Source organism: Ammospiza nelsoni, chromosome 6 (genome assembly GCF_027579445.1).
Source record: "Ammospiza nelsoni isolate bAmmNel1 chromosome 6, bAmmNel1.pri, whole genome shotgun sequence".
Taxonomy (NCBI): Eukaryota; Metazoa; Chordata; class Aves; order Passeriformes; family Passerellidae; genus Ammospiza; species Ammospiza nelsoni.
This window is the reverse complement of record NC_080638.1, coordinates 48,212,973-48,232,515: the sequence shown is the minus strand read 5'-3', so window position 1 is coordinate 48,232,515 and position 19,543 is coordinate 48,212,973. Positions and strand designations below refer to the sequence as shown.

At 38.3% G+C, this 19,543-nt stretch overlaps 1 protein-coding gene across 1 annotated transcript in view; it reads right to left on the bottom strand.

Annotated features, from left to right (window-relative positions):
• Positions 1-2,612: 2,612 nt before the first annotated feature.
• The window catches only part of DGLUCY (D-glutamate cyclase), a 34,458-nt gene continuing 17,527 nt past the window's right edge, over positions 2,613-19,543 (bottom strand). The window contains exons 8-14 of the mRNA XM_059474172.1: positions 19,063-19,254; positions 16,800-17,060; positions 15,650-15,749; positions 13,885-14,033; positions 8,926-9,045; positions 7,958-8,109; positions 2,613-3,545 (exon numbers count right to left, since the gene is read on the bottom strand). Coding sequence (XP_059330155.1) covers positions 3,402-3,545; positions 7,958-8,109; positions 8,926-9,045; positions 13,885-14,033; positions 15,650-15,749; positions 16,800-17,060; positions 19,063-19,254 — 1,118 coding nt within the window. The 3' untranslated portion in view covers positions 2,613-3,401. The remainder of the gene's footprint in view (positions 3,546-7,957; positions 8,110-8,925; positions 9,046-13,884; positions 14,034-15,649; positions 15,750-16,799; positions 17,061-19,062; positions 19,255-19,543) is intronic.

The following is a 19,543-nucleotide window of genomic DNA, read 5'->3' as shown; positions in this document are numbered from 1 at the left end:
CAGGCAATTACATAACAATGCATTTGTCAGGGAAACTGTTGAATTAGTTCTGTTTAAACCATGTTTTTGCCCACAGATAACATCGTTTAGGGTTTGGTCATTGTTCAGTAAATACAGTATCAGTAATATGATGTATGAATGATCTGTGTCCTGGTTTAGACAGAAACAAACTATAGGAGTAAGTGGAGAATAATGGCTGTTAAAGACCTGGGAGTTGTGCTCCTCAGTATTGTTTCTACCACCACCTCCTCTCTAGGTTCCTTAGAGTTTTTTTGTTACACTAATGATTCCTGTGTGATTCTTCTTTGAGATCTGCTCATCACACATCCTTTTACCTGCAGCTGTTACACCATAAATATTGCCTTGTCTTTTCAATTCTCTGGTTTCAAACCTTCCTTGAAACACCTCTCTCTCTGCAACCCAGAGCTGATAACTTCCAGCAGTATAATCAGTTCTGTTTCTTTGGTTTGCTTTTGAGTCCAAAGATTGTCTAGACAGATGATTTACTCCTGCTATCTGAATATGTCATTGTAATACAGCCTTCCTAGTAATCAGATTCCAAAAGGAATATATTCTAACAGTTTTCTGGAAACCACCTTGAGAGTGCAACATTGGATATAATTAGTGGATGTGTTTAATAAAGAATGTTTTTATAGTTTTCATATTTTTTCACACCATGTTTGAAATAACTATCTTTAGCTTTGGTGCACAATTTCTATTTGTGAGACTACAGATCCTCTCCTCCCTCCTCTTGCAGAAAGGATTCATGTCCTCAGTCATAAGAGGGGATTAGGTTTGCTTAGGTTAACATTTGGTTTGTTTAATTATTTTACATTTCTTTATACTTTGACCACTCAGCTGGATTAATTAACCTTACATCTGCATTTTTTTCCCCTGACTATTAGCACTGTTTAGCTTTATTTTCTCCTAATCTTTCATCTCCTCTGCTGTGTATTCCAAGGGGTTTGTAGAGCAGGGACTCCCTCCCTGGAGTGCTGACCTTGTACATTGTTAAGCACCAACTCCTTGGGCCCCCCACGACTGCCAGGCTGCAAGACACACGTGGTTTGTTCCAGGATTAAATATTTGTTGTTGTGTTTATGTGTTGCTCCTTTACAGGTCCCCATGCTGTTTAAATTAGACAGCTGGAATGCAGAGCATGCTGTACTACATGGAATTGTCATCTGAGGGATTAAGGCTCATTGGAGATGGAACTTTGATGTGGTCAGCTGCTGCAGTTTAAAATCAGATGGAAACTTGTGTAACACAGTGCAGCATTCTGCTCCAGTTCTCAGCACTTATCCTGCTAACCCAGAACAGAAAGGAGGGTTTTTTTTCTTCTTTTTCCCCTTTTTTTTTCCTTGAGGCCAATATTTTATCAATTCTTTCTGTATTGTAACTGTTTGGCTTAGGCTGCAGAACTGTAATCAACAGAGCAGGAAGGAAACTCCCACTCACAGCTTTTCCTTCCCTCTCAGTCAAAAGACATTCACTCAAGGGTCCTGCTAAGGTTGCTAGAGACATGCTACACATGCTACTGAAGTAAATGCCATGCTTGGGATGCACACAAGAAAGCATTTTAAAAGCACACACTCGAGAAAAAGAAAAAAAAATTATTACATTTTGTATTTCTTAATGAAAACTGACTGTTAAGACTTGTATTTTGGGGTGAGAAAAGAGCAAAAGGTTACTAAATGAATTTTTTTTTAAATTATCCATTGCACCCGTTAGTGTAACATGTCAGTAGCACAGAAAGAATAAAATCAGCTGTTTCTTTTAAAAGGATGCAAATTTCATTCTGCAAGTTCTGTGCAGCAGTGAACACATGCCATCCTGCAGAGTCACTGGCTTTGGCAAAAAGTTCAAGCATTCTTATGAAATATTTTACTTAATACTTATATATAGTTAGGAGAGTTTGGAGACTTCTAAAGGAGATATTTTCTAATTGTGAAACTTCCAAGATACTTTTCTAGAACATCCTTTGAGAAGTTTTTAGATAAAATTAATCTAAAAAAAGAAGACTGATCTAGAAAATGACTATTGGGATCTTTGGTGAACCTGAATGTCTAGCAGAAGTCTGGCATTAAGATTTTTTCTGTCATGTGTTCTACTATTCTATGTCTTCAAAGGCCCTGTATCCTCAGGGACTTCTGATTAATGTTCAAAATATGCTGGTGTTTGTGGTATGAAATTATTTTTCTCATTCTGAAAAAGTTATGTTGTTTGTCTTGTATTGAAGAAGGAAAATAAAACTCACCTGCCAGGAAGGAAAAGAGATATAAAGTGTTGTTTGCTGCTGAAAGTCCAACTGAAGGCAACTTCCATTTCATGACAGGAAAAGCACCAGTGCTGTAGGGGTGGTGTCAAATGCACCCCCCTCTCTCTGCTGGCAGGGCTGACAGCCAGCTGAACTGTAGTCCTGCCACTCACCTGGAGTTAAGGTAAAATTACAGCTTTGAATGACAAAAGCTGGGCACAGTTCACAACCATTTGTCATGAACTGCTTCAGTGTCAGTAATCCTACGGGATAGAATTCAATGTTACTGCACTTGGTCTTGTCAGGAGCTGAACCTCTACATTAAGAATTTATGCAAAAGTTCATTAACATAATGTTATACTGAATGCAAATGTTTATTCATTTAGAATCATGCTTTAATTTCTAATAATTATTTTTGTATTCAATTAATTTCTTTGTAACAACAGGATACTCTGAAATGTCTACACGTTTTCTCTACTATCCATAAAGTGGCAAAATACATAAGTGGCAAATTACTAATATGACAGGGGGTAATGGCACAGCCAACCCTTTACACAGAAGATCTGCAATGCTGCCCTTATTTTCATTAGTTCAGTTAAAATTTTCTCCTTCTCCCCTCACACTTCCACAAACTATCCCCCACCATAAGAACACAAGAGGGGGGCTACAGGAAGTGTGCAGTGGAGCTCTCACTACTGTAACATTGCAGTTTTGTTTTGAATCTTCTCTCTCTACTGTAGCTGTTTTCCTCACCACAAGTATTTTTAAATCCAGGTTGCTATGAAAGTTACTTCCTGTTGCAGTTATGAAGTTAGTAAAACAAGAACAGCAGTGCAATAATATCTCATTGTAATTTCATGCTTTCTTTGTAAAAGCCAGATCACCTCTAATTGTATAATATAATTTAATATTAATTTTCCATTAAAAATTATAAAATTACAAAAAAGAAATGTAAGCCAAGTGGATGATGATATCCTCTTCTTGTTTCACAGAGATGTTGTAAGGATAACAATGAAAGGCTGTGTGTGGTCAAGACACCAGAGATGAAAAGCCATCTTTTTCTCATCTTTTACATCTTGAGAGAGCCTCAAAAATAAGGAAATGACATGGGAGCATCTCTTCATGTAGAAATCACTAGGGGCAGTCAGTGCTGAGCTTCCTGCAGCAGCTTTTCAATCATCAGTGAGTGGGTGCTGTAGAAGGGCAGCCCATCTACCTCCATCTCCAGACTGGCAGTTTTGCCACTGCGGACCCCGAGCTGCACAAGTGCTTTCAGAAGCTTTTCCTCCTTGAAAAACAAAGAAACAGAGTACAATTAAAATTCTGAATCAGACAAGGTCAGTCATCAAGATCTTTGTTTTAATTCTGGGAGAGACTGACCATATCCTTCATATTTATTTTGCCATCAAGTTGCAAGTACTATCTTGTCCCAAAGAATATGTTTAGCAGCTGGAGCTCAGGGAGTGTCAGATGGTTTATAATCTTAACTGCTACTTAACCACTGAATATTATTTTTCTCCACACTGCCTCCAACAGAACATTAGTGTCAATTCAGAAACATCATTTTTTGCTTGGTTTCAAGTTCCTATATTGCACAAATCAGAATCAGAGGAACCTCCACCCAAAGTATTTCAGAAATCCATCTGTGGTCTCCCCAGCCAGGCAGCTGGCTGCAGCTGCATTTTTATAGAAAAAGACAGAAGGGAAGGAGGGTGCACCAGGAGAAAAGGTTACAGAGAGCACCTGGATGGGCTGCACACTCACTTTCCTTTCCTGCAGCTTCTCTGATCTCTCTGTGCTTTGGCACTCTCTTCTCTTTTCATTTTTTGATTTTATGACAATTCTGGTTGCTTAGGGAAGGACTGGGGAGAAAACAACCTCGGAAATTGTGCTTCCTTGGCATGCTCTGAACTAGCATAGGCTTTGTTTAGAACTACAGTTATTTTCTTGCTTAACTAATATAAGCAGATAACAAAGTGTGTTCCAAGTTGAGCTGTAAAAGTACACAGAGGGAACAAAATCCTTTTTTTGTGAGCTATGGGCCAGTTAGCATTGTGAGATAAAAAGATGGGATAAAATGAGCTCTGAAAAAACCACAGGAACAGTGAAATTTGAAGATCTGGTTTCAAGTGAATGTATGTCTGGCATAAACTGCTCTGCTTTTCATTTGCTGTGAAATGTACACAGTAAGACTTCCTAATTTTTGGCATTCACTATAGTGAGAATTTATTCCTTGAATTCCGTTAATAAAAGTCTGAGAAAACTAAAAACCTGGTCACTTCTTAGCTTTCCCTATGCCAACCCTGTGATAGGTTATATAAGACCTTGAAACACTCACCTATCTATCTTTTCCTCTCTTTTCCTTTCCCTTCCTCTTTTCCTCTCTTTCTTTACTAGGAATGCCCTTTCTGAGCCTTGCCTACCGTGCCACATCCATTTCCATGCAAATTGCTGCTGCAACAATCCTACCAGTGTCCTTGACAAGGAGTTCTCTGGGTTTGAACACCTCATATTTGACACTACCACACAATAACCTAGCAGAAGTTCTCTATCTCCTGTACACACATGAATGATGAAAAAAAGGAATGTTAAAATATCTAATTTTCTCTTATCAAATGCTAGAATTTTTTCTAGGAACACTTCTAAACCACAAAGAATACAGCAGCTGTGGATCTGAATTGAGACACAATATAGTTGTATTTTACCTAATGGTAAAATGGCCAAAATATAATCATTTCTGAATGAAGCAAAGCATGCCCTGTGTGATCAATTCCATTTAATTTTGTAACCTCCTCTCTGAATGCACTTTCTAAAGATGTGTCTTTTATTTCCTGGTAAATCATCCTAATTCTTAGCTGCAACAAAATTAAATGAGGCTCTGGTTTTCTACTAAAGGAAAAATATGCAAAGTTACATGGTGTCAGCAGTGACACAGCTATTTAAGGAAATTATCTGGATACAGTAGTAGCATAAATTTGCTACTTTATAATTAATATAACTATAAATGCACATCAGTTTACATCATATGAATGATCATATACATAAATGCAAATATATACAACTGATCTTTCTGCACAACAGAGGTTTCTCTGAGCACTGAGTGTATCTAAAAGGGAAAAGGAGATCTCTCCTGTCACAAAAGAGGCACCTAAATTGGATACACAAAATGTAATCCCTAATATGAATAGTTTGTGCTACATATTTACATATTAGAGCTCTCTGATCTGCTTATATGAGGTAAAAAAAGTTTGCTTGTTTAATACTACATAACTGTGCCTGATAAACCATAGCCTGCCATAAAATAGCTGTACAGTGCTGCAATTTGACCACAGCTTTCTCTTTACTAAATAATTATGTTGGGAGTGGGTTAACTGGAAAAATAATCATATTAATAGAAAAATATCTCATTAGTTTGTGCTTTTCTCAAGCACAAACTTCCTTAGACAAAGCTAATTAAGCACACTAAAATATGTCATACCTTTATATATTTATAATATAATTCATATTCTTATAGGTCATAATTTAAAAATAACACTATACCGCTAATATGTTGCCATTAATAAACAGTTCAGAAAAAGAACAAATGCTTGATATATGAACCTGTTTGTGAGATGCAATGGAATGCAGAGTTGACTGCAGGATGTTTAGCATTAGCTACATTTGGATATGTATGAATGAATTAATTTCATTACAGTCACTTTGGTGTAAAAGCACTATGAACATCTGAAAAACCAAGCCAATACCATAATCAAATTATTAGGTAAGCAAAGGTAAAGGTAAGCAAAGATTGTTTAGGTCCAGCTGTTTCCTGCTCCTGCAGTTCTCAGCACAGAACAAATGCTTTGCAGCATCTCACTAAATTGTGTGGAAAGGCTCATCCAGGAACTCAGAGCAATCTCAGTTTGCTGCTCAGTGGGAAGGGACAGCTCTGCACTTCTGGGGTTTGGCAGTGCAATCCTGACACTATTTGAACACCAGCCTGAAAGGAAATAATGTTGATGTTTCAGGGGAAGTCTTCACTTAGTGATTATGACCTACAGCATTCATGCAAGTGGCATTTTTTGAAGAAAAATACAACACATTATAAGAAAGCTGCCTGGTGCTAAGGGACTCCTAATGTCCTCTTTCCAGTTACAATCACAAATATAAACACCAAGATGGATCTGTGTGGTATTGCTCTTTATCTCATTAGGGCAATTATTATAGCATTAAATGAAGCTGAATTTTGCAGAAAGTAGCCAGATAAACAGATATGGTCTGATTTTTTATACTAATGGATCACATGAATACTAATGTATTCAATTTTCTGCACTGTTCATTGTTGTGTGATTTATAATTAAAGATATCATATTTTCTTGTCAGACATTTTGTCATTTTCTCTCCTCCACAGAACTGTTTCCATTAATTTTATCTCAACAGATTTTAGTTTTTCACTTTCAGTAGCCCATTATTGGATCATTAATATTCCCAGCTGTATAGCTTAGTAAAACAAAAACAAGGTTTTCCTGTACACAATATAACATTTAATTACACTATCTCATTACCAGGAATTTTGATCACAGTCATTTTAGGATGCATTAATTTAAAGGTCAAAAATCAGTAGATGCAACTGGAAAAAACACTGAAAACTGAAAAATAATTAAACTGTTTTATAAAAAAGACTGCTGAAAAGGTTCATGTAAGCTTTGTTAAGCTATATGGCTACGCCAAGTGTTGGGATCAGTTTCAGTTTTATGACCTTTAGATGAAAAACTAAGATAGCAAGAATTAAAAAAAAAAAGTGGGATCTACTGTAAAATACTTAAAATGTGCTTTGTTGGAATTTCATGCAGAATGTCCAATCATCTCAGGAGAAAAACTTCTTTGTTTTGGGCAGTAGCTATGGTAGATGGATTGCATTTTGCTTAGCATTCTTGGACATCACACACTTAATGGGTTTGTCCAACTCTGCTCATAAAGCGGAATCTTGAAATCTTGAAGCTCCTAATTTATTGCAAAGTTGTGGAACAAATCTTATTTAATCATTGGGGGGGGGGTGTGTGTGTATAGACAGATTTTTTTTAACCACTGTCAAGTTAAAAATAGAGGCACGTGCTTCGCAGGATGAGCACAGATCAGAGTCATTTCTCACCCCTCTCAGTTATTTTACTTTTTCTCAGTCTGAAACCTTTGCATTCCCAGAATATCACACTGTACAGAGCTGCATTAGTCAAAACACATTTAAAAATATTCATGTACAAGTTTTTCTCCAACTTCAATTTAGAAACATTCAAAACTAATTGTAGAAAGGCTCCAGCAAACTAGAAAAGGGGGAAGGTACAAAGATCAGAAGTATGGAGTGGCTACTGCATAAGAACTGTGGCTTTTGATTTTGAAAGCAGACATCTAAAGGACACTACAACAGAGGGTTATACACTAAGGAAGCAAACAGGGAATTTTAATCACTGTATCTCTTGCATTGCCCATAAAATTGTAGCACTGTCTTCTGCTTGAAGCCACAAGACATGAACACATTCATACTGCAGGATTTTTATTTGCAATCTGTCTCCTTTGTGCAAAACAGTCTAAGCGCAGCGTGGCTGCTCCTTCACAAGGAATCCCCAGGAGCACCCAAAGACCCTGTGAAGGTGAGGCCCCGAGCCAGCCCAGGCAGGATTGAGCCCCGTGTCCCAGCAGCCCAGCCCTGGGCACAGGAGGTACCTTGGGGACGGAGGGCAGCGCTGGCAGCCAGGGCTGCTGGCTCGGGGCACGCGGGCAGCCGAGGGCGCGGCGCAGGTACCGCTCGTGGGTGGCACAGCAGCGCAGCACGTGCAGGGCACAGGCAATGGCATAGCCGCCCCAGTTAGACACACCTGCAACGAGAGACACCGTGAAACCAACCTGCACAAACTGGCTGCCGAGTGCCCAGAGTGTGCCACGCACACCTGGGTTAGAACGGAGAAAGCTGAGCCCAAGGACAACTCAGACCTTCCAGTCCAGAAGTTGGTCTGTGCTGAACATCTCTCTCTCTCACTGGGAATTTTATTTCATGCTGGTGTAAAACAGAATTTTAACTATAACATTCAACTGTTGAACATCAAGAACATACATTTGTCCTTGAGTGATTATTGAAAGGACTTATCTCTTTGTAAAGGAGCAATATGACTAATTTATGCCTGATAGGGCCCACACTAAACAGAAGTTTATCAATTATACTGAAAATTTTTATGTGCACAGACATTTTAGTCTTCACATAGATGACTTCTGCAGCTTTCCTTATTAATATTTGTTATTGAGTAACCTGGTCTAGTGAAAGGTTTCCTGCTCATGGCAGGGGGAGTAGGAACTGGATGATCTTCAAGGTCCTTTCCAACCCAAACCATTCTAGGATTCCATGGTTCTGTGATTTTAAATAATGTGTGATTTTTCAAAAATATGCAGGATTTTCCAAACTATTTCCAATTAAGTGCATTTTGTTCATGGAACATTCTCAATTTTCAGTCAGTTCTCCTGAAGCAACTCTTCTGTGCTTAACTCTTCAGAAAATGTCCATAATACAGAGATAGATCCTCAGTTTGCTGAGGATGACTTGGAAAGGGTAAATAAAATTACTTGGAAAGACAAATGTTTCCTTGTCAGTTTCATTCTCAAATATCAGCTACTCTCCCACCCCACCAAAAATCCTTTACCAGCTACAACAGTGAAATCAGCTTCAACATCACAAGCTATAACATCTCCATTTTTTATGTACTTCTTCACAGCATCTTTTACTTTGCCCATTCCTAGTTCATTTCCTCCATCTCCAACACCTTTATAAAAGGGAAAAAGACAAAATGAGTATGAACACAGCATAAAAATGACAATCCCTTTAGAAAACATCCAGTTTCTTCCCCACAGTTGCTATGATAGTTCATAGCTCCATATGAGATGGTTTATCCTTTTTTCATCCATAGCACCTAAAAACAGAAGACTGTGAATGAAATAGCTGAAAGAATCATCTATTACATGCCAGCCTCTAAGTTTATCATGCAATGTACACTGTACATTGCCCGCATGCAAAAGAAATCACAGTTATCAAGTGGTTATGAACTGCAGACAGAATCAAGACAGTGAACTTTGCTTATGGAAGGCCTCACACGAGTGTTCTATATAATGTGTTATCACAAGTACATAATCACAAATAAAGAAAGAAGACAGAAAACTAAACCCAAATCAAGCTGAGAAATCAGCCAACAACTATATGATAAAGCAAACATAGAAAACCTTGGCTTGTTACAAGCTTTAATCAAAAAACCAGAATAGAAATAACAATTATTGCAGAAAGACAAGCAAAAATATCCATAAGGATTTGGGCAGAAGCAGGCCTGACTGCAGTGCCCACCTGTTTGATACAGATCCCTCATGTGCTGCAGTACACAAAGAGCCCAGCCCCATATACTACTACTGTTTTCATTTTCCACATCACTTACCAAAAAATAGCTAGTCTTTATTTATTTTACTTTTCTTGTATACTGATGTAGGACCTAGATTTTTGTTGCACAAATAGAAATACTGTGTATTTGTCTTAGTGCTTTTAGTGAAATCAATGAGATCTATGCAATTTCAGGAAAATTCTAGGCAACCTGATATTTAGGACATAAAGTTGTCAGATGACATTCTGGAGATGAGCGAAATATATAAACTAGCAGTTCACATAAAAGCTGGATAGTACCTCTAGTCTCTTACCAATATATTAAAAAACATACTAAAATTATTTATTATTTATAATTATTAATAAATTATTATTACTATTGAGTTGGAAATTAAAATTTCTCTTTCATCTGTTAGTCTGAATGGCATCTTCTTCAATTTGAAGATTTTACAGAAAAATCCCTGACCATGTCTGTGAAACAGAATAGTGAAGAGCTCCAAGTCCTCACTGTGATGTATCAGATTTGAATTTGAAATGTGACTGTGCTCTAATGCATAGTTTGTGTTGCAGCAGAGAAATTACAATATTTATAATTTACATTTCAAGGCCTGAAAACTGGTAAATTTAACACTTTTAGTAACTGCATAAATATCTCATGTGTCTGTAGCAAATTTCTTCTTAGGTGAAATGGAAAGTTATTTCTCAGCAGCAATTTTTATTTGATTCCTTAAGTCTATCCAGTCAAGCAGGGTGTAACTGAGTAAGCTTACATAAAAGGATTTGCCATGGAACAGCTACTCCTTTCTGTCTGCTTTAATAATCTGCTCACATTTATTTCACCATTGGGAGTTAATGGTGCTTTCAAAAATCTCTTTATTGGTAGTACTTTTCAAACAGGTATTGATATAATCCTGGTGCTTCTATCCTCATATATAAACATGGAAGTTTTACTGCTTTGTAAGAATCACACACAATATTCTGCTTTTTCTTACACTCAAAATTAAAATTTTTGCTCTCAACATTCTTTAAAAGGGCTGTGATGAATTCTTGTCCCATGAAAATAACCAACAGTTTATTTAACTGAAATATATTGCTCCGTTGCTCAGGGCTTTTTCTATGTGTTCTGCTTTGCTTTTCCTGTCTTTGTGGGAGTCCTGTCACCAGGATGGCTGCACCATGAGTAGATCTATTGCTGTGGATGGATCCCATTTGTGTCACACTGGAAGGAAAGGAACACCCATTGAAAAATCTCCTCTCCCATCTGTTTTCTTCTTCTTCCACACATTGCCAGAGAACTGTACTTTACTGTAGATCTCCAGGGTGAAATTCACCTGTGCAACACAGCTATCCATACATGAGCCAGTCAGCTTTGCTGCTTTTAAAGTCAGCAGAAAGAAACACTCCCTTCACACATTCAGTTCATCTCACCCCAAGGCAGACATCTCAAATATAGATGTCTGAAAATAGGCAAGATGAGTCCTTTTCTAAAGGCCCAATTTCTTTCCAGGCAAAGGAAAAATAGTTCTGCTGGATCTTCCATGCAAGCTCCCACTGACTACATTGTTTTCTGAAACTGCATTCATGAAATATGCAGGAGATATCAGTCTTCTGTGCTAAAAATCTTTTGTATGAAAGGAAAATGTGTGACCCCATTTTTTCATGAAGTACTTTGGAAGGCTTTTAATTAGCTCCTATATAAATAGCAGATAGCTATGTCAGTTGTATGACAGCTGAAAAAATAATATGTAGTTCCAGTAACATTTCTTAATCTTTTCTTTCAGACTTATGTGGAAAATAAGTCCCTTCCAAACTCAGCCTTTCATGGCTTCTTACTCTGTGAATTATTCAAGGCTGCTCCTCACTCCCGGAGTTTTTAGGATGTCAGTACCCATACAATTCAGGCATTGCTCATGCTTTGTCTGTGGTCAAACTACCAGATCAAATTTTTTTTTAAAAGAACACAGATCTTGTTTTAAATGCAACACTTGACAGCAATTAATCAGCATGTAACAAATGTTCTAACATTTCCCCTTTCCACCTACTGACACAGTGCTTCTTGCTACAGAGCACACTATATAAAGAACTTCTGTAGGCTGAAAACTTGATCTTTCTGGTATTCTAGCCTATAAGGTTATTCAAGTACTCCACCCTAATTCTGTACAATTTTTGCATTTATTCTGGCACTAGTCATATGCCTCCAAATGCCTACTGACCACAAAGAAAGTTGAAGACAGCCCCACCAGAAAAAAAAATTATCCTCATCAGTAGCAACATATTGCTATCAGTAATGGGAGACAAAACACAAAGGCCACAGTGGCCAAGTTAAACTACACTTGGCAGAAAGACACTGAAAAACCCAACATCCAACCCAAGAAATTGCTACCCAATCAAAATAACAGACACAAAAAATGAATGTGATCAGCAAAACAAGAAATGTTAGCTGGATAACAGACAATGTAAGAAACAATTACATTGCTTTCTTACAGATACCCAGTCAGTTCTCCAGAGCAGAATATCCACTTACACAAATGCCATGGGAGAACAGAGCAGATCCCTTCATTGTCCTTTAAAGCCTCTGACTTGTTAAACCATTTTCTATGCAGAAATCTCTTCAGATAAAGTTCACAGCACTGAGACACACTGAATCTGAATAACTGCTTTTCTTCTTTTTCACAAGCCTGTGGTATTTTTTATTAATGACATTTCATAGTATATTTGAATATTTAGCGAATGTTTGAAACAAACTGCATTCTGCTGAACAGATTCAAATTCTCAGCTGGCTGAACATTCCAAACTCTAGTAAATGAATAATATACTTTGAGCTGCTGTGGGAGATATTTGAAGAGATTAGGGTATTTTTACTAAAGAAATCAGGTTGTGATGTTATGTAAGTAGCTGAAGAGATCAAATTCTTTTATCAACAACCTAAAATCAGGGACAGGAGTTGAAACTAACAGCAGCAGATGAAGCTCTGAGGCAATTGCTACACATCTTTATAAAACAGAGCTTTTCCTATAGAATGCTTATAATACTTATTCAGTCAATCTTTATCCTCTGTTGAGACTGCCAAGACAGTGCCATCTAGAGTGCTTCCTTTTGAATGTTGGAAGGTACATCTTATGAAGAGGAAAAAACCCTGAATTAAATCTAAATACAAAGTATTGCAAATTTTACAATAATAATACATATCAGTGAAGTCCTCTGCTACACAGCTTTTAAATCATAACAATAGAGTGAAATCAGACTATGCATTATCTCTGCAGAAGCTCTCTAAATTCTGTGGAAACAATTGAAAACCAGCAAAACAGAGAAGCCAAAGTTCCCATGCTTTTGGTAATACTTAGGAGTGAGTCCACAGCAATGTAAGAAGAAAAAAAGCTAAATCAGCAGATGTGACAGAAATCAGTCTGGTATGGGTACTTATTTCTAATTTGATTTTAATATTTACAGAGATCATATATCTCCAAAACTCTCATTTGGGCCACACATGGTAGCAGGAAGCATTTGATCGTACAAGGATATTGTACAATGGTCTATGGTATATTTTTTCCAAACCAGATATAAATAAGTTTTCAAGAAAAAAAAGTTTGTTGCCTAAAGAGAGGAGCAGAATGTTGACCAAAGCATTCTCATTCTAAGTATTAGCAAAGGCCAGTGTTATTTATGTGGGAAGGACAAGGCATTCCTTTCAAGATTCTTACTGTACTCATGGATTTTGTTGGAGAAGGCACTATTTTAATAGATGCACATATGTAATCCCTGCTTAAAGGAATGTACTGCTAAGGACAATATAAATAAAGACTCTATCCAGATTGCTGTTTTAACTTAGGTGCAACAATCATAAAACCAATACTTTAAAAAAGACTGTTACCATCCAACAATCATTTATGTTCTATGTTGCCTTCAACACAAAAAAATACAGAATAAAATCACTATCAAAAACTGCACTTAGAGTGTATGTACATAGACTTGTGTCTAGGTAATACATCTGGGCCTGCTTTTTTTTCCTTTTTGTCCTTAAATAACTTTGAAATATTTTTTTTCTGGCTGTGAGAATCCTTCAATAGAAACCTGTAATTTTTCTACAGCAACAGTGTCTTCAAATCCAATCCCAACAAACAGCTGCAGCCTGAAAGCAGCCACTCAGCACCTGCCTCCTGCTCCTCTTCAATATCAGTAGGAGTTCCTGCTCTGTGCTTCTCTTGCTTCTGACAACATCACACAAACTCACACTTACCTGTTGTTGTGATTCCTGGAATGGTTTGTGCAGCTAAAAATAGTTCATCTATGGGATCCACAAGATGTTTAATGTTAACTTTCCTGGCATTGTAATAATTGCCATCAGCAGCCATCCCAGCACGCTCTATTGCTACCAGGTGATCAAATCTGGTCAGAGGTGGGTGAAAAAACAGAGGGGAGAATTCAAAGCTGTGATTTTCACATGAAAAATACTTCTGTTGGCTGCTTGTACTTGTTTCTATTTTTTGACCATTTGGGATTCAAGGTAAAACTTGGACACTGTTTTGTTATTTCTGAATGTAGTTGTCTATGGTTTTTTTTCCCAAAGGTTAGTTTAGGGTTTTTTAAATAGCTTTACTGCAGCTCCCCTAAACTACATTTGCTACCAAGAAATTGAGAAGTTCCTGCAATCCTCCTAGCCAGCAATCCTTTGGGTCAGCCATCTGGCCTGGCTCTGTTTCACATTAAAGCAGACAGTATCTTCTAAAATATTAGTCTCTGTAAGTGCATTCAAAGAAAGCAAAAAGTGGAAAATTAATGATCATCTAAATCCTTATTAGTGCAAATATATTCTCTGCTTAAAGTACATTTCTTGGCAAATATTCATCAGTTTCTAGTTAGGCAATGTTTGAGTCTTTAGATTTGGAGGATTTATTTTTAAGTGCATGGCTGTTTTGGTGGTTATGAAAGTAGACAGATGTACTGCAGCTGTCCTACATTTTAAGTAGAACTACAGTGCTCAGTTCTGCCACTGTATGTTAGAATTAAGTTATTTTGCTTCTGTTTCTCTGATTTTACTGTTAAGAGGTTACTAATTCTGCTGAATTACCTAATGTTCTTGTGGGTGGGTATCTACAGGGATTCCAGAGACCTTTAGCAGGTAACTTGTCTACTTAAAAATATACTTACTTCAGCCTTTTGGGACTAAGGGACCAATTTAAATATAATATGCCTATACTTTAATTAAGCTTAGCTATAAAAGACATTTTTAAAACAACACATAAAAAATAAAGACAGTATCATGCATACTGTTACAGTACCCACTAACTTGTGGAAAGAGATGAGAATTCAATAAGTTAATGAAGCAAATACCAGCGTGAAAGACCTTTTTATTCAAGAATGCAAACTGAGGGCAACTATATTAAAATACTTTACAAGGAAAGATCAATAAAAATGAGCAATGTACGCCTACTTCAAGGAAATATAACTTGCATGCTAAGTAATGAAATAAGCATGCAGCTACTTAGCAAATTCTCCAGTGCATTTACCCTAATCACACCATTACAAACACATGACATTTTATTAAGTCAGATCAGATTCCCTAGCTGTCAGACTAGAGCTAAAGCTCTAGAAAATGCACACTCTCCACAGCAGTTTCCTTAGCTCTTTCACTGACTTTGATATAATAATTTTTGATCTTCTCACAGATTTAAAAAATGGTAAAATAATATATAGTGTGTGCACATATATTTATAAATAACAGCTGAAAATATTTTAGAAATTCTTTGAAGGAAAAGAACTATTGATATATGAAGAATTGTTTCTTTTTTGTACTCCAGAAGTGCATAATTGCAGAGTAATGGGGAATTCTGTACTCAGTGTATGCTCCAATAACAGTGTTTGGCCTCAAAGTTTGCTCTGTGCATTCAAAGTCTTAAGGATTTACTTGCAGCCATTGTGCCTTCTTAGACCATGGTCCTTATTTTTATTATAATTTTGCACAGTAGAGGTGTTACCCATTCTCAAAAACTGAATGTACATACCTAGGTCTTTCAGGATTCCCATTCTCACACAAAAACATTAAAGCTGAATTGGCATTTTCCCTTTGATAACTCAATAGAGGGATGGGCTTCTTCAGGATTCCTACAGGAAAGCAAAATGAAATTCAGATGCTACATATTTTTTAATGTATCTTTGAGTAACTTAAAAAAAAAAAAAGAAAGCAAAATTGCTAGAATAGTAAGAATTCAAGGTCTTTACACAGTTCTTGATGAGCTCCCTATATCCTTACTTTAAATTAAACTTCTTTAGATGTAAATGCTGTTAAATGGGACCTTGAAGTAGAAAACAGGTTTACAAGAATAAGAACAGACATCCACAATTTATCACATCCAGAATCAGTACTCAGCTATGTACACATTACCTTAATGCCAGCTAGATTAACAATATGTCATCATGAGCAGAGCTTAGAGGATGAATTCTGATTCATTCTCTGGGGAAAATAATGTCCTGGACTAAGTGACAGATTAAAACTTGTTGCAGTGTGAGCTCATTCCCTGTTTTACTTCCCAGTACCTTCCCAGGTGTGGCAATACCTCTCTCCCTTCCCCCTCGCCCCCTTGCTGAATGAGTTCTGTTAATCAGGCTTAACATTCCAGCAAGGCTTTGTGTGGTTGGTCACTTTCAAAGGATGCCCTTAAGGCCTGAGGGTCATTGGCCTGTCTGGGTGTCCCTCGTTCCCTGAGACCCTGCCCCTCCCACCTGGTTGGTGCTCACCTGTCCCTTCCTCTCCCCTGTCCCTGGGCCTAAACTGAGCCAAGACCATGCCTCTTTTATTCTGTTGGAGCTGTTACCAAGATTCAGATGTCTGTGACCACAGAATAAAACTCTGGATTAAACCCTCCGACGGAATCCGCTCCTTTTGTCTTCACTGTCGTCTGAAGCCTTTCCATCAGAGGTCAACTGAGTTCTTACAAGCCTGGCTTCTTTCCAGTGCCTAGCTGCTACATCCAGCCAGCCAAAGGTGTCCCCTGAGGTGAAACACCACAGTTGCCGCCTTTGGCCCAGCAGCAAGGGTCAGACAAGCCCAGGCACGTTCTACCTGGTAATATTGGGATCTTATTCCAATAAAAACTGAAGCAAACCTTGGCTGAAATCAGCAAGATATAAAACTGAAAACCCCACGTCTCTTACCTAGTTGAACAGCTTCTTCAATAATCTTTGTATTCAGCTCCATGGCTCTGCGATCCGTAACCATGGCAACCCGTTTCTGCAGGGCCTGCAGCATGGCCGCGATGGCCAGGGCGCCCGGGGGGCCGTCGTTCTCCTCGGGGGGCTGGTGGCTGTAGTGCGTGGGGAATCCCGTGGTCACCAGCACCGAGCCCGCCCGCGACAGGGCCAGGCTGGCCCCCAGCAGCTCCCCCTGCCGCCGCAGGTGCCCGATCCCCCGCTCCCCTGGACGAGAGGGTTGAAAGAGAGCAGTACGCTTCAGTGTATCACTCTCCTTTTCAAGTTTGCCTCTGGGTGAAAGTACATGCTTTAGTGACATAAAATGGGTTAAAAAAATAAAAGAGAGAAACCTCTGGTCAAGGCAGGAATTGGGGTAATTTCCTCAGGAAACCTAAGAGATCTAGGATATGAGTAATGAAGATAATGGGCCGTGCTTCCAGGTTAAGAATGGTCAGGTCAGCTTTTGAAAATTATTATACCTAGCTTTTCTAGGTATAAATGTAAATAGCTTTTTCTGAGAGCTTATTTCATATTATTTCCTTTCCTTAGGCCCTCTGTTTTCCTTTGACAGTCCTGCTAGATCATGTTTAGCTACTGAAGCTGGATTGCAAGTCAAGCATCCCATGCCTTACAGAAGTTCTGATGCAGACTTCAGATGTATGAACTGATCCTTTGTCTCTATTTAACTCTGTCCCCTTTGGGAAGAGTTAATTCCCAAATAAATTTCACTTAATGAAATTATTAACCTCAGAAGTGAGGTTTCAGAGACATTGTAAGTTTCCTGGGGACTTCATAAACTCAGTTAATGCAGTGGTATCCAGGTGACTACTAGAAGTTCTTGTAACACTTCATGTAGCAGAGAACCACATTATCAGACCTTGAGAAATAGGTGAATATTAACAGGAGTCTCTTCTCATGGGTCAGTCCCTAACTGGGCAACACTATTACCTGGGTATCGCTCTCACTGTTCAAACACTTCCTATCCCACATTCCTTCCCTGTCACTTGGAAAAAGTTCACAGCTCAGTTCTTTCGGTTTGCTAGTACTCAAGAAAACCATGAGTACCAGCATGATGGGCTTATAGAGGTAAGCCTTCACTGGTGTTTTCCAGTCTCCTCACAGATTCATCCTTCTTGCACCCCTGACCCCCACATTTTCCTCTTTTTGTCCTCATTTTCCCCTTTGGCATTTCTCCTGTTTCTCCTAAATAACACACAGGCAATACACAGATAATGGGCAGAGAAAAAAGTTCAGAAAACTTAACATAAGCAGAATACAAGTATCTGAGAAGTGGGATATATTAACTGAGAAAAAGTACTGTACTCTCCCTTAGCAATAAAATGAGCTAACTTTTAAGTTAGGAACTGTATTTCTGCAGAGCATGGCATCATGCCAAGCCAGCTCCAGAGAGTGGGAAAGGAGAGGCCTTGTGAGTAAAAATAAACAGACCTAAATGTATGCACACAGCCCAAACCCAGAGCTTGGGAGTACTGGGTGTAAGCTGTTTTCCACTACTGCCTACAGAGGATTTCAGAAAATTTATGGCACACTGAGCTCAGACTTTACAGCAGCCAGAGGGGACTAGCTCAGTGTGTATTTTAGGAATGGTTGCACTACTCAGTGTGCCTTTACTTCCCTCTCTTCCTTGCACACACAGGCAGCCCCACCACTCAACCTTCTGTGGTGACCGGGTCACTTTGGTCCATCATACAACACCTCAGTGATGGATATGTCAGCAGAAATTAATATAATTCCACTGTCAGAGAGTGGTGTCTGAAAAACACATGCAACTACTGGAATTCTCTGGTAAGACCACAGTAGGCATGAATATATGTAAAGAAGTGTGCTATTTACTCCACAGGGAACACCCATGTAGCTGTTACCAGCAAGCTGAGGCACTCTGTACTTCCCATACCAATTTCTGTTTTACTCAGTTCTTATTCCCTGTGGACTCTGCAGTCTGATTCTGTGTACTTTGGGAGCATACAGCCATCAAGATCAGATACTCCATTGTCCACAATGAATGAATTTGGCCAGACTCTGATATTAACTACAGTAACAGAAAGTATAAGACCTAGTTATATAAACTCACTGTATTCCATAAAGAATTCTTAAAACCCTCTTTAGATTCTTACTGTGTTGTTAAATCTAAAATATCTAAAAAGGTCAGATAGGTGGTATCTACCCCATAACAAACCCATTAAAGGGAGACAGGTTTTGTTTATACCTGGATCTACTCCAATTAGGGTCTCCAAAGTATTTATCTTTTGGGCTGCTTCTGCTGACACAATGCTGAAATGCAGAGGATCTTGAGAGATGCAGTGGACCTGTGGGGCTCCTCCTGAGGAGCTGACTGTACCTCTCTCTAGGTCGGTAACGAACGTGCAGTCAGGAGAATTGGTAAAAGCTAACGGAGCTCCTAAAATGAATGAAAAGACTTCAGTTAAATGTTATTATTGCAATGTAACAAATTATAGGCATGATAAAGTTTCAAAAAGCCACTTAATATAACAACAGAATCCCTGCCTGATGACACTTACAAAAACAGGTGATATTTTAAGTTACATTGGAGCAATTAATACACGTTGAGAAAGAAATGTGCACATGTACATCTGAAAATTTTTTCACTTTTAAAAAGCTCATGTGGGTTTGGATCAGTTTTTTCCACAATGTCCTCTTTGGTCTATGTAGGAGGATAGACCATAAGT